The sequence below is a fragment of the Odocoileus virginianus genome, unplaced genomic scaffold (assembly GCF_023699985.2).
Source record: "Odocoileus virginianus isolate 20LAN1187 ecotype Illinois unplaced genomic scaffold, Ovbor_1.2 Unplaced_Scaffold_42, whole genome shotgun sequence".
In the NCBI taxonomy this organism is placed as follows: Eukaryota; Metazoa; Chordata; class Mammalia; order Artiodactyla; family Cervidae; genus Odocoileus; species Odocoileus virginianus.
In genome coordinates this window covers 96,882-111,260 of record NW_027224304.1, presented here as the reverse complement: position 1 = coordinate 111,260, position 14,379 = coordinate 96,882, and the positions used below count along the sequence as shown (strand labels likewise).

General features: G+C 52.1%; 1 protein-coding gene across 3 annotated transcripts; it reads right to left on the bottom strand.

Annotated features, from left to right (window-relative positions):
- Window positions 1–3,952: 3,952 nt before the first annotated feature.
- LOC139033721 (ninein-like protein) lies at window positions 3,953–14,129 on the bottom strand. Of its 3 annotated transcripts, none has more exons than XM_070463213.1 (4): window positions 11,906–12,422; window positions 11,047–11,160; window positions 6,697–6,810; window positions 3,953–4,916 (listed from the first exon to the last, which is right to left on the bottom strand). In XM_070463213.1, the coding sequence occupies exons 2-4, from the start codon at window positions 11,119–11,121 to the stop codon at window positions 4,854–4,856; spliced, it is 252 nt and encodes an 83-aa protein (XP_070319314.1). In that variant the 5' UTR covers window positions 11,122–11,160; window positions 11,906–12,422; the 3' UTR covers window positions 3,953–4,853. The 3 variants fall into 3 exon arrangements, 2 of the variants coding, with proteins under 2 accessions (XP_070319314.1, XP_070319313.1); XM_070463212.1 differs by lacking the exon at window positions 3,953–4,916 and adding an exon at window positions 4,923–5,967 and having other exon boundaries at window positions 11,906–14,129; XR_011486200.1 differs by lacking the exons at window positions 3,953–4,916; window positions 6,697–6,810 and adding an exon at window positions 7,986–8,157 and having other exon boundaries at window positions 11,906–12,383.
- Between the last annotated feature and the right edge of the window lie 250 nt (window positions 14,130–14,379).

Sequence of the window (14,379 nt, the reverse complement as noted above, 5' to 3'; positions counted from 1 at the left end):
CCCACGTCCAAGGAGCGGCAGCTGCGTGGGCACAGGAGGGCCGAGAGGAGCTACTCCACGTTCAAGGTCAGGAGGGGCAGCCATGAGGAGATACTCCTCATCCAAGGTAAGGAGCAGTGGCTGCACTTTGCTGGAGCAGCCATGAAGAGATACCCACGTCCAAGGTACGAAAACCCAAGTAAGACAGTAGGTGTTGTGAGAGGGCATCAGAGGGCCAACACACTGAAACCATAATCACAGAAAACTAGCCAATCTGATCACACGGACCACAGCCTTGTCTAACTCAAAAAAACTAAGCCATGCCACATGGGGCCTCCCAAGACAGACGGGTCATGGTGGAGAGGTCTGACAGAACGTGGTCCACTGGAGAAGGGAATGGCAACCCACTTCAGTATTCTTGCCTTGAGAACCCCGTGAACAGTGTGAAAAGGCAAAAGGACAGGACACTGAAAGAGGAACTCCCCAGGTCAGTAGGTGCCCAATATGCTGCTGGACATCAGTGGAGAAATGACTCCAGAAAGAGTGAAGGGATGGAGCCAAAGCAGAAACAATGCCCAGGTGTGGATGTGACCAAATAGAAGCAAGGTCCGATACGGCAAAGAGCAATATTGCATAGGATAATTCATTAGGTCCATGAATCAAGGCAAATTGGAAGTGGTCAAACAGGAGATGGCAAGAGTGAACGTCAAACTTATAGGAATCAGCGAACTAAAATGGACAGGAAGGAGTGAATTTAACTCAGATGACCATTATATCTACTACTGTGGGCAGGAATCCCTTAGAATAAATGGAGTAGACATCATGGTCAACAAGAGTCTGAAATGCAGTACTTGGAGGCAGTCTCAAAAATGACAGAATGATCTCTGTTCGTTTCCAAGGCAAACCATTCAATATCATGGTAATCCAAGCCTATGCCCCAACCAGTAATGCTGAAGAAGCTGAAGTCGAATGGTTCTATGAAGACCTAACAAGACCTTTTAGAACTAACACCCAAAAAAGTTGTCCTTTTCATTCTAGGGGACTGGAATGAAAAAGTAGGAAGTCAAGAGACACCTGGAGTAACAGGCAAATTTGGCCTTGGAGTACAGAATGAAGCAGGGCAAAAGCTCATAGAGTTTTGCCAAGAGAACACACTGGTCATAGCAAACACTCTTCCAACAACACAAGAGAAGACACTACACATGGACATCACCAGACGGTCAACACTGAAATCAGAGGACAGGCAACAGCCGACCTGAAAGGTGGTGAAACTGGCCCAGGTCTGAACCTGGGTGTGTTTGGGGCGGAGAGAGAGGATTCTTTGTCATGGGCATGGATGGGCCCTGGGGCTGTTTTCAGCCTGTGAATGAGGCTGAGGGATGGGAGAATAATTTCTCCAGGATCCAGGCAAGTGCAGCCTGCAGCTCCAAGCAGTGCTTGGGCTGCTGTGTCCACATCGGCTCCCTGGTTAATTTCTGAAGCTGTCAGAGCACAAGAAATCTCTCTAAAGGAAAGTGGGGTGCTGGCATTCAGATGCTTAAATAAACCACATCTGTAGGAGTGCAGAACCCAAAGGCCATGTCTGGGCCCTCAGCATTGAGAAGAGAGATCATAGTAAGTAGTATGTGGATAAGGCAAAGCTCAGGATGCTGGAATCCTTTTGAATTATTACTCTGGCTCTGCCCCAAAATGAGCCTCATATATTTCAACCAATTTATTCTCTCCATTTGTCTATGGATCCATGTATCTATCTCCTGTCCACTGTGATCTCACCCCACAAATTAGACTGTTTGCCTGGGGAGGAAGAGGGATAGGTCACACCCAGCAAGGATGTTCCAGCACTGATCTGGCACTAATATCAACTAACCCCCACAGTGATAAAGAAAAACCAAGGGGTGCAGCAGAAAGAGTTAGATTTTGGTGGCAGGCAGGCTGTGCGTGTGCAAATCCCAGCTCAAATATTAAGTTTAAACCCTCAGCCTCAATTGTCTCATCCCAACATCACTTTATGAAGCTGTGGGTGCTGGAGGTTATCAGGGAGAGTGAAGGGGCATTTTGTTAAGTGTACATGTGGCAGCAATCACGACTCTTATTAATTTGTACATTTTCACTGTTTCTGCAGAATCAGGGACGTGCCATCACTAGGTGGAAAGCTAGTCTAGTAAGGGTGGACATTAGGTATAAGCAAGGCAAGGCTGGGGAGAAAGGAGGGGTCCAGCTGCTCTGGAGAGTGGGCAGGAGGCCAGGAGGCAGTGGGCCTGGGACAGGTGGGCACCAGGCCCCAGACCCCAGGATGGTGAGTAGAGGAAGGCTAATGATGAAGGTTTTCGACTGAAGAGGAGCAGGACTCAGGCTTAAACATTTCTGCCTGGACAAGACAAAGTATCAGTGGACCAGGGCCAAGGCATGTGCTGCTGGGGAGGGGACAGAGGGGAACCCATCTCCTGGTTCCTCCAGCAGAAGCTGAGTAGCTGCTCCCCTCAGAGAAGGTTAAGTAGCCTCACCAAAGCCATCTGACAGTAAGTGATGGATCCAAGGTTGAAAACTCAATCATCTTTCCTACCGTATAGCATGGGCCACTCTGCTCAATGGTATGTGGCAACCTTGGAAGGAAAGGGAGTTTGGAATGAACACTGGAGTATGTGTATCTTTTTGAATTACTTTTCTCCAGATATACGCCCCAGAGTGGGACTTCTGGATCATACAGTAGTTCTATTGCATTTTCATCTTTTTAAGGAACTTCCATACTGTTCTCCATGGTGGCTGTACCAATTTACAGTTTTACCAATAATGTAGAATGGTTTCCTTTACTCTATATCCTCTCCAGCTTTTATTATTTGTAGACTTTTGGATGATGGCCATTCTGACCAGTGTGATGTGATACCTCATTGCAGTTCTGTCATGCATATCACTGATAATCAGTGATGATGGACATCATTTCATGTGCCTACAGGCAATCTGTATGTCTTCTTTGGAGAACTGTCTATTACAGTATTCTGCCCATTTCTATTTTGTATTTTTATTTATTTGTTTTGCCAACTTTTAAATTGGGATTCTGGTTATTCTAATTTTCTTGACATAGAGTTACATGAGCTATTTGTATATTTTGGAGATTAATCCCTTGTCAGTTGCTTCATTTGCAAATATTTTTTCCCTCTCTGTTAGTTTTGTGTTTGGTTTATTGTTTCCTTTGGTGTGCAGAAGCTTTTAAGTATAATTAAGTCCCATGTGTTTATTTTTGCTTTTATTTTCAGTACTCTAAGACATGGATCAAAAAGGATGTTTCTGCAATTTATGTCAGAGTGCTTTTTTTTTTGGCTGTGCCATGCAACTTGTGGGATCTTAGTTCCCTGACCAGGGATCGAACTCAGGCCCACAGCAGTGAAAGTGCCAAGTCTTAACCCTTGGACTGCCAGAGAATTCCCTCAAAGAGTGTTCAGCCTATGTTTTCCTCTAAAAGTTTCCATGTAGGCCTTTCATGCATCTCAAGTATACTTTTGTCTATGGTATCAGAGAATGTTCTAATTTCATTCTTTTACGGAGCTGTCCAGATTTCCCAGCATCACTTATTGAAGAGGGTTTTCCCCACTGTCCATCCTTGCCTCTTTGTCATAGGTTAAGCAACCATATGTGCATGGAGAGAAGAGTCCACATTATGTTGTTGAGTCCTTCTACCCCAGATCTGAGCTTTCCATCTCTTCCAGCGGTTGAAGGTTTTTCTCACTCAAGCACGTACAGTAAATGTGCAGACAGATGGAGGGGAGGGGGCGTGCAGCAGCTTCAGGAGAGCGGTTGCGACCAGGAAGAGGAAAGAGGTTGGCTGCAGCAGAACAGGGACTGGGCTTCTGTCCAAGATGCTGTAACAGTGTTCTTATCACATCTGCACGTTCATGTAACACATATGAATGTTTCCTATAGGACTATTGTTCTTTATATTTGAAATACTTTAGTTTAAAAAATATGTAGAAGTTAATCGATTTTAATAGAAAAGGATTTTATTGCAGATACAGTGACTTCATATTACAGTAGTTAATTCTGATCAAATGACCATAATTTATGTATATCTTGGATATAAAACTAAACTTTTTTCCTTCTTTTTTTAAACATAATACACTTTCCAGTGTGATGACATTTCCGTGAGGAAAAGATTGCATTCACAATGGATATGATACCATCCTCCCTGAGTCCACAGCCCTAAAACACCAGCACTGTCTAGACCTCCCTGTGGTGGAACAGGCCCTGACAAAAAGGCTTCCTTCCTCTATCGCTTATTGCTAGTACAAAGTCACAGAAAGTGTAGCATTTCTGGAGTGTCTACATCGATCCACCATCGAGAATGCCAGTGACTAAACCCACAGCACTAACAGTGCAATGGTAAAACTACAGAGCCCTGACTTCGCATTTTAATCTCTGTAGCCAAGGCCAGAAGTGCAAGATTAAAATTGCTTTATTTTACCATTTACCTTGCTGAGAACCTCATAATCTGTTTTTCTTGTCAGTAGCAAAATTAGAAATATAATTCTGGAAGTTACCCAAGGACCACTAAAAAAAAAGTATAGTCTTTTCCAACCTGTTTCCCCAGCATCTGGCACAGAGACCTTCATTAAATGCTTGTGGGGTAAACAGAATCACAATCCTCGTCTATCCAGGGGTATACAGCCAACGAGCCACAATAAGTTACGGTGTCACACTGGTTTTACTTTAAAAGATGTTCTTTCAAAATGAACTCCAGGAAGAAAAGCAGTCTATACAGCGAGGGACGCTGTAGCAATCTTGCTGAGGAGTTTGCTGAGAGCTCTACCTTTTCCTTCCAAGAATCGGGATTTTTTTCTCGGCGCCTCGTTGCTTCTCTTCAGTGACTTGAAGCGCTTTTGTCAGGTGGGCATTTTCCACATAGAGCTCCTTGAGCAGCAGATCTGATGTGTGCTCTTTTCAAACTGGAGAGGGGAGAGAGCCACAGTGTACTGCACGTCTAACGCAGCCACGCCACGCCACCAGCTCTCCCTTCCTATTCCTCCACACGCGTTCAGACTAGCATGGGGAACCTTACAAATCAGAGACATGGTGGATGCAATGACAGGTTTTGTTATCCTGGCATGAGAGAGGAAACTGACGAACTATGTGGTAGAGAAAATTTAAGCCACCTTTGTACAAACTGAGTTACCACGAAATGAAGACAAGAAGACCCAAATCTGGAGGCCTCCAAAAGACAACGAGGAAACTGTCAGGAGCACCCGAACTGTTTGGCTTATCTCAGCGGGCTCTGCAGGCCCACCGTGTCAGCAGGACGCGCCGAGGCTCCTTGGGTGCCGCCCACACGACACCCACAGGGGCTCCAGCGACGGGGACACAGGATACACGGTCAAGATGCAAAGACGCGGGGGTCCCGGCTTTGGGCTTTGAGAGTCCGCGCTGAGTTCACTCACTCAAGTAGCTACTGAGCAGCTCTGCAGGGCCAAGTGCTGCCGGCCGCGGCCCTGCTCCCACAGGCACGCGTTCGAACGGGAGGAGCCAGCAGAGCACGCAGGGTCAGCCTGCGTGTTCACAGGGAACCCAGGCGGGGGACACACGGTGCGCCTGAGGTGAACAGACAGCCCTGAGAGGAGCGTGGGGGGCGTGGGGGAGGCTGCCTGGGTAAACCTCCCGGGCAGAGGCCGGCACATGCGGGGGTGACAGGAACGGCCAGGAGGCCCGTGAGGAAGGCAGAGCCGCCGTGCCAGCTGGGCAAGGGCCCAGGGGAGGGGTCCAGGTCCTGCAGAATCTCGAGGCCACCGGAGAAGCTCTGAGGAAGGCAGGCAGCTCCGACATATCTGAGGATGACTGCTGCGCTGAGGGGCTGGCAGGGGAGATGAGCACCCCAGCTGTCAGGACCCAAAAGACGGTGGAGCGGGCGATGGGAGCTCTGCTCTGCACCAAGGGCCGCGCTGAAGAATGAGACGGGCCCCTAGGTGGGCGGGCGGCTGGGAGCAGAGACCTCGGAAGGGGTGCCTGTCAAGGGGGCAGAGAACACGCTGGGAGGACCAGGCTCCTGAAGGCGTGCCGAGGAGACCGGAGAAGGGGCGTCGGAAGCGGGGCTGGGGGAGCTAGAGCACGGCCACTTCTCCGGGACCTTCTGGTCTCACGGGGACACAAGCCCAAGTCACAGCTGAGAGGAAGGGAGAGGGGCTGGGGGTCAGAGGTAGAGCAGAAGGTCCCCCCTAGAGAAGGGGTGTGGGGGAAAGGTGGCAGTTGGGACAGTCCACCCTACCCCTACCCCCTGGCATGTAGGAGCCTCAAGATTTACTGGGGTTGAGGTTTTGCCAAGAGTGACTGGGGGGTAGCGGGGTCACCAAGAGCCTGACAGCTGGGAAGGAAAGTGAGGACCTGGGGACAGACAAGGTTGGAGGGTGGCGGTGCCGGCAGGACAGGGGCTACACAGATGGGGAGTGAGGGTCTGGAGCGGGCAGCCTGCACAGAGAGACTAGACCTGGGGACCCGCGGCCCAGGGCGCTCCAGATAAACCACATTCGGTCCCTGTGTAGAGAAGTATTTCCACAGATGCTCACACTTCACTTCCCGGAGCACCAAGCAGACCTCAGAGGACAGCAAGGCCTCTCTCTCCCCTCTCTCCCTGCCCTCCGCTCCCCTCCTCAGCACTTCCGCAGGACACAGGGTTCTCTTGGGTCCTGTCTCCCTCATCAGCTACCCAGTCGCCCAAAGGAGGCATCCGTCACTCACCTGTTCCTTCAGCTCACCCACTTTCTCTTGGAGGAGCACTTCCATGTTCTTCAAAGTCATCTCCACCTCCTCCACCCGCTCTTCTGTTGCTTTCAGCTGTTTTTCATGTGCTTCCTGAACAAGAGGAGGTTAGAGATCAACACGGTTCACTTGAAAAAGAATCATCTCAGGCTTATTTACTTTAGAATGGAAATCAGCTGAAGTGTACAAAATCCGAGCATCTGGCTAACCTGTCATCCATAGGGACAAATGGTTAGAAATGTCTCACAAGCCACAAAGCTGCATTTCTCACTGTAGTGTGAGCAGATAAGAGACTCCTGTCCAAGGATCTTAATCCTAGATGACCCAAAGAAACTCAGTTTTAGTTTCCCCAAACATGGTAGTCTTTCTAGAGGATCTCTGACTACATTTCCTTTGTCAATAGTCTGTCCTAGCTTAAATGTCTCTCCAGCACAATGTGTCTGCATAATGCTATAAGGCTGTTCTTTGTTAGAGGTTTTTGTTTTAGAAATGTCAGATTTTACCCACCTTTCCAATCTTGCACAAATTCCTTCCTCAGGAAGGCACCTGGCCCTCTGCCCCTCCTCACCCTCCCACTGACCCATGAACTTTGAGGACCCAAATGTGCTTCCCAGGCTCGCGCTTTGAGGTGCTCACTCACTGATGCCTGAGAGACTGCTCTGAGGTGGGAACCACTGCCTCCAGAGGTTGAAAGAAATCAAAGCACAGAGGGCTAAATCACTCCCTCAGTTAAATCACTCGGCTCAGGTGGTGGAGCCAGGATCCAGTCCCCTGCAGTGCACGCTCTGAGCCACTGTTCTGCTGCCCTTTTAAGGCAGCAACTCTGTTTCTCCATGAGAGGCTGGCACACAGCAGGGCTCCCCAAGTCCGTGCTGTCACTGTGCTGATCTCATGTCCAACCAGCCCCCTACTCCTTGCTGCTTTTGAACACGCCAAGCATAGCCCACCCCAGGACCTCTGCACCTGTGTGCACTCCTGAAGAGCTATCCCTGCCCATCTCTCTGCTGGGGCCTTTCTATCACCACCATTCAGACCTGGAAGCAGGTCACGTTTGTGGTTTGCAAACACACGCAGCCCAGAAAACAGGTTGGGGGACGTCAGGGTCGGCCGCTTAGCACCCACCAGATCCCAGTGGAAGCCGGATCCCGTGGCTTCCATAAACATCCTACATGGTGGGAGGGCTGTCGGGCCGTCCTCCCCTTGGCACCTGAGATCCTACCTCACCTCCCCGTCACTCCCAGATTGTCCCCCAGCCCTGTCCTCACTCACCCGCGCCTCTTCCTGGAGCTGCTGAGCCGCCCGCTATTCCCCTTCCAGCAGCTGCTGCAGCTCGGCCACACGGCTTGCAGGCACGCGCTGTGCCATCTCCTCCTGCAGCTGCCGCACCCGCTGGGCGTGCTGGGAACGGGCCAGCCATAGCCTTTGGGTGGCTCCATACAGCTGCCGGGGAAAAGGCACAGCGGTTGTGGGCTGACTGCCCAGACCTTCAGAGTCACCACCAGACACAGAAAACTGCATCTCTACCTGGTAGGCCACCCCACAGGAGAAGGGCCTGTCCAGGAAAGCCCACGATTTCTAAAGAATCCGTTTATCTGATGCCCACACTCCATTTCCCAGTAGTTCAGATGGTAAAGAATCTGCCTGCAATGCAGGAGACACAGGAGACATGGGTTTGATCCCTGAGTTGGGAAGATCCCCTGGAGGAGGGCATGGCAACCCACTCCAGTATTCTTGCCTGGAGAATCCCACGGACAGAGGAGCTTGGCAGGCTACAGTCCATGGGGTCACAAAGAATCAGACAGGACGGAGCAACTAACACAAAGTCCATTCAGGGGCTTCTGCACCCTGAGAGCCTGGAAGGCTTGCCTGTAGCCCTCCCAGTGACCTCATGCTGGATCCTGGGAGGATCAAGTTATTCTCTCATGTTTACCTCCTGGTTTCTTCACTGGGTTTAATTCCTTCCATGACGGGACCCACACCAGCCACGTACAGCAGCCTCCCTCTAAATGCAGAGCTCACGCTCCTGAGACGGGCTGTGGCCAGGGCCCCAGAGGTGGTTACACAGCGTCTGGCGGGGCGTGGATGTGGACGGACTGGGACACTGCTTCCCTGGGTACAGAACCCACAGGATCGCTGGCACCAGGCTGTCCAGAGCTTTCCCTGCACAGAGCGCCTGGGAGGCCATCTAAACACCGTTTACACCACGGGCTCCGGCAGCCTCATCTGGAGCACACAGAACTGCCCTCTGAAACCCGGTGGACGGGAGAGGTGGTGGCTCCACCAGGGGCCCTGCTGAGGGCAGGCTGGGGAGGAGGGCACGGGCCACCCCAGGCACGGGTGAAACTGTGAGCCACAGCCCCACTGCCCTCAGTGTCCTGTGTCACCGCGTGTCTGAGGGGCCACCCCGGGCAGTTGCCCTGGACAGACCCCAGAGGCACACCACACACACGGGTCCAGTGGAGCAGCCGCCACGCTCCTGGGATGAAGAGAGGGGAGGAAGATTCTCACACACCCTGCATCAGATGTAGCCGCCTCCCCGCGGTGTCAGAGGTTTGGATGATCACTATGCAGTCACTCCAGCCCATATCTGAGTCCCGCACATCTGCCTGGGTGCCTTGCCGCCTCCTGCAGCCAATGCTGTGCTGAGCCCTGAAGCCTGACCACAGGCCTCGCCGTCCACTCTCCTTGGCCAGGCAGAATTTCAGCACGGCCCAGCTGAGTGCCCCGAGGCCCTCCTTATAAAGCAAGGTGTAGATGGAGGGTAGGCCCACTCCTGAGAGCCCTGCTCGACCGCAATGTGAGAAGGCAGGACGTCCCCAGAAGAGAAGTGGGGCCCCTGCAACCAGGAAGCCAGGGCCTCCGTGTTCTGGGTGCTGGGGTGGGGCAGTGAGCCCCTCAGACAACGGCGGACCTTTCCGCCCTGAATCCAGGCTGGCCTGGCCAAATGTGAGACAGTGATGCTAAGGAACCCCCCGGCACAGTGCTCAGAAGACCAGATGCTTGTCTGCCCTTGCTGGGCGCTTCATTGCCACGCCACAAGGACCCAATGCCACGGAGAGGCCGGCGCAGGGCCCCCCATCCACAGCACCCTGGGACGCTGCCCGTGTAAGCGCCCTTTTCGATGCCAGGCTCCCCTGCGGGCCCCGTGACCTCAGGACCGCTCCCTCCCCACGGCTCTGGATGCACCCTCACCTCTGCAACCCCCAACCGTCCCTAGATGCCCTGTGAGAACCTTACACCATCTTCACACTTTCATCCAGGCGTGTCTCGGGGGATCCTCATCTAACTCACAAAGGTGACACCAGCTGCCTCACAGCATTTCCTCCTGCCTGTGACAGCGGCTGACTGCTGGGCATCCCCCCACCCCAGGGGGCATGGAAGCCTCCAGCAGCCCAGCCCTGCTGCCCATGGGTGGGTCTGTCTGCTTCGCCTCAAAGGCTCAAAACAGTCCAGCAATTTCTCAAGGTTCCTTCTGCACTACAAACCGGGAAGGGAGCCACCAATACACAGACACACCTTGGAGAAAGTGCCTGCTGACAGTGGGGGGCTGGGCCCACAGGGGTCTCCCAGACCCTGGACAGAGAGGAGTCCCACATGCAGACAGACCCTTCTGCAACCCAGGCCACCAGGTGTCCACAGCTAAGTCCAGGGGTGGGGAACCTGGTGCCAGGCTGAGCAGAGACACAAGGCGTAGGGGCCCTCTCTCACAGCCCCTTCCCCCTGCAGACCCTGGCCCTCCAAGCGCACCCCATGTCACACCGTCACCTCCCTCTTCTCCTCCTGCTCGAGCTGCTCGGAAGAACCAGCCCTGTGTCCCAGCACCTCACGCTGGCAGGCACTGCCACCCCGCTGGGCTCGCTCACATCTGTGTGTCCCAGCCCACGAGCTCCCTGCCTCCCCACCACTGCGCCTCTGAGCCTGGCAGGCACCGGACAAGCGTTGGGCAGGGCAGTGGGTGCACACCCACAGGCGTGTCACACCCGGGCTCCGCTGGGGGCAAGAAGCTGGTCACCTTGGGGGCTGCGCCGCCCACGGCCTGAGCCTCGGAGCCCACCTGCCGTGCTCCCTGCCTCCTCCACCTGCAGAGGGCGCACCCAGAGGAGCTGTATGGACTCCTGCCCTCGGGAGCAAACAGGCACAGCCCTTCACACGGTTCACTCGTGTTCCACCTGACCCTGGATGGGGCCTGAGTGCGTCCTGGGCCTGGAGGGCGCCCCCCCTAGCCGTGTGACCTCAGCCAGCCCCGTGACACCCTTGGCCAGACAAGTCCCATGCAGGCGGTCAGAGGCGAGGCTGAGCCCTCAGCCCGGGACCCCCGTGCACACCCACCTGGTCCCGACTCTCTTCAAGGGCTTCTCTCAGCTGTGACTGGGCCAGTCTCAGGCTCTGACGTTCCTGAGTCATGCGGTCAAGTTCAAGTTCAAGTTTTTGGATTTGGTTACCCTGTTTTTAATAAATGTCGGTTTCACAAGTATAAGAAGAACATTAGCAACGTGATACGTGTTTAATGCAGAAACTTCAGAAAGGCAAGAATTACAAAATTTGTCATCCCTGATCGCAGCACACCCGACGTGCTGTATCTCCTGGCCCTTCCTCCACACACACACATGCCGCCACCACGACATTGGAGGCCTTGCTTCTCTCTCATATGTCCAGAGCATTATGCTCTCATATGTCCAGAGCATTAGACACTATTCAAAAACGTGGTTATTAATGGCGGCACCATAATTTACTGACTTAGTCAATACAGTTTAGGACTCAAAGCTGATTCCAATTCTGTTGTGCTATTATAAGCACCAGCGCAATGAAAGTAGGTTCAGCTAAATCCACAGATAATGTTCAGTAAAGTTCCCACAGCACAATCATGAAGTCAGGGCACACCAACGTTCTTGACCACTCTTGATGTATGTTTTGTCATAATGACATCTGGAGAGGTCATCCCAATTTAGGCTCCTATCATCAGGATTTAATCTCTTTCTGCTACTTTCTCTAAGTATCAGGCTTTGCAAAAGCTGCTAAAGTTCACACATTTTTCAGCGCTTGCTTGAGAAGCCCCTCGCTTTACCTCCAGGCACGTCAGGGCTGTCCCTGGTCTGTTTTAGGCCAGGCTGCCTGCCCCTCCCTGCCCCACCCACAATTCACCTGCAGCTCCTCCCACAATTCACCTGCAGCTCCTCCCACAATTCACCTGCAGTTCCTTCCGGAGCTCTGCCTCCTCTAGTCTGTGTGTCAGCAGCTGGACGGTGACATGATTCTTATCGCTTTGGGCCTGGTGGGTAGAGGCCTCCTCTCCAAGCTGCAGGACCCTGTGTTGAGCTGGGACAGTTCATCCCTACACTTGTGACTCTGGAACAAAAAGGGAGAAAACACAGGTAGACAAGTTATTTTGTTAAGCCAGCAGCATCCCAGGGGTCCTCAACTAGGACACTCTTCTCCCCAGGGGATGCTTAGCAATCTTTGGAGACCATTTTGGTCATCACAGCTGGGGGCGGGGTTGCTATCAGCAACTAGTGGATGAGGCGCTGGCTCAGTGTCCCCAGAGTGATGGGCTCTCAGGCCACCGTGCGGAGAATGAACTCTGATCCATCCCCCAAGAACCAAACGCTGGGCACCAGGAGCGCTCACAACCCATCAGGAGCGCTCACACCCCATCAACATCCCATCACTGCTCTGGAGAACTGGCATAATTTTCTCATTTCTCCCACGGTTATTTTTGACATTATCTTACACATGTTGAAGGAAAAAAAAAACAAAACAAAAAACCCTAGCTAAACCTAAGGCACGTGATTCTCTTCAACAATCTGATCACTGTCATTAAACACAGCACACTGATGAAATCACCCACTTGGCAGACAGTGCATGCTGGACGCTGGCGGTGTGGCCTGGGATAAACAGCAGCCAGCAGGTGACATAGGAAGCTCATTATCTCCAACCGTCTGTCACACACCTTCACACAAACCATGTTTTGCTCCTCTGCTTTTCCCTAGCAATTGCTCCGGAGGCTGAGGGTCTGAAGCCCTCTGTGCCTCGGAGCAGGGTTCATGCACAGCTAGGCGGGTGCATCACTGTTGCCCCAGGGTGGGTGTTCCCACCTTATCAGGCTCAGGGGGAGGCAGGCAGCAGAGGGAAGAGGCAGATGGGAACTGCGGGTCTCTCCAGGGTACAGCAGGTGTCTGAGAAACCAGAGGCGACAAAAGCACTCCCAGAGTGAGTGGGAACTCAGCAAGGACACAAGGTCAGCAGGTGAAAATCTACTATGCTTCTATGCCCTAACAGTAAACGTGCAGAAACCCACGTGAGAAACAAAACACCATTTCTGCCCTGGCCTGGAAAGAGTTTGGAAGTCGTCACTCCCAACAAGAACAAAGAAAAAGCGGAGTAACTGAGAGTCAACAACTCTTCTGAGATCCATCAGAGAACTGAAGTCACAGGGCAAACCAATGCTCTGGAAACCGGAAAGAAAAACAGGCGAAGAGGGTCACAGCTCACCAGGAGTCAAAGGCTGGAGGCCTAAACAGAGTGGCTGCTGTGGGTAGAACCAGGTCCACAAAGTCACCACTGTCTGGAGACAAGGCTGCTAGCAGGTCATTAAGGTTAACTGTGCTCACAAGGTGGGGTCCTCATCCAATGGGACAGTGACTTTATAAGGAGACACAGTGAGAGGGGGCCGCCCACAAGCATGGAAGAGCCTCATGGGAGCCAAGCCAGCCCCGCCTTGATCTTGGCCTTGAGAACCTTGGGAAACAAACTCCTGTAGTTTAAGCCGCCTGCTTGTGACATTCTGTACGGAACCTGAGCAGACTAGGACAGAGACTGCTCTGAAGACACAGAGCGTTCTGCTCTCTGCCCTCAAGGGAAACCTCCTTCTCTACCAGGCTGGAATCAGTGAGGGGAAGGGGATAACCAACTAGAGCCGCTCTAGCTGTTCTGACTCAGGGTCACTCACCTACTGGAGTGGCTAAAATAAGAGTGACAACACCCAGTGTGGACAGGGATGTGGGGCAACTGGACCTAGCATACACTGCTGGCGGGAACATAAACTGTTAGTAGCCGCTCTGGATAACAGCTGGGCAATTTCATATAAAACTAGACATGCAACTGAGGTACAGATCAGCAATTGCTCTCCTGGGCATTTATCCCATGAAATGAAAACCTACATCCACACAAAGACCTGCATAGGAATGTTCATTGCAGCTTCTGTGACAGCCCAAAACTGGAATCAGCCCAGCTGTCTTTTAAAAGGTGAACATTAAGACAAGCTATTTCCAAATTGGGAAAGGAGTACATCAAGGTTGTATATTGGTCACCTTGATTATTTAACTTATATGCAGAGTACATCACGTGAAATGCTGGGCTGGATGAAGCACAAGCTGGAATCAAGACTGCCGGGAGAAATATCAATAACCTCAGATATGCAGATGACACCACCCTTATGGCAGAAAGCAAAGAGGAACTGAAGAGCCTCTTGATGAAAGAAAGTGAAAGAGGAGAGTGAAAAAGCTGGCTTAAAACTCAACATTCAAAAAACTAAGATCATGGCATCCAGTCCCATCACTTCATGGCAAATAGATGGGGAAACAATGGAAACAGTGACAGACTTTATTTTCTTGGGCTCCAAAATCACTGCAGATGGTGACTGCAGCCATGAAATTAAAAGACGCT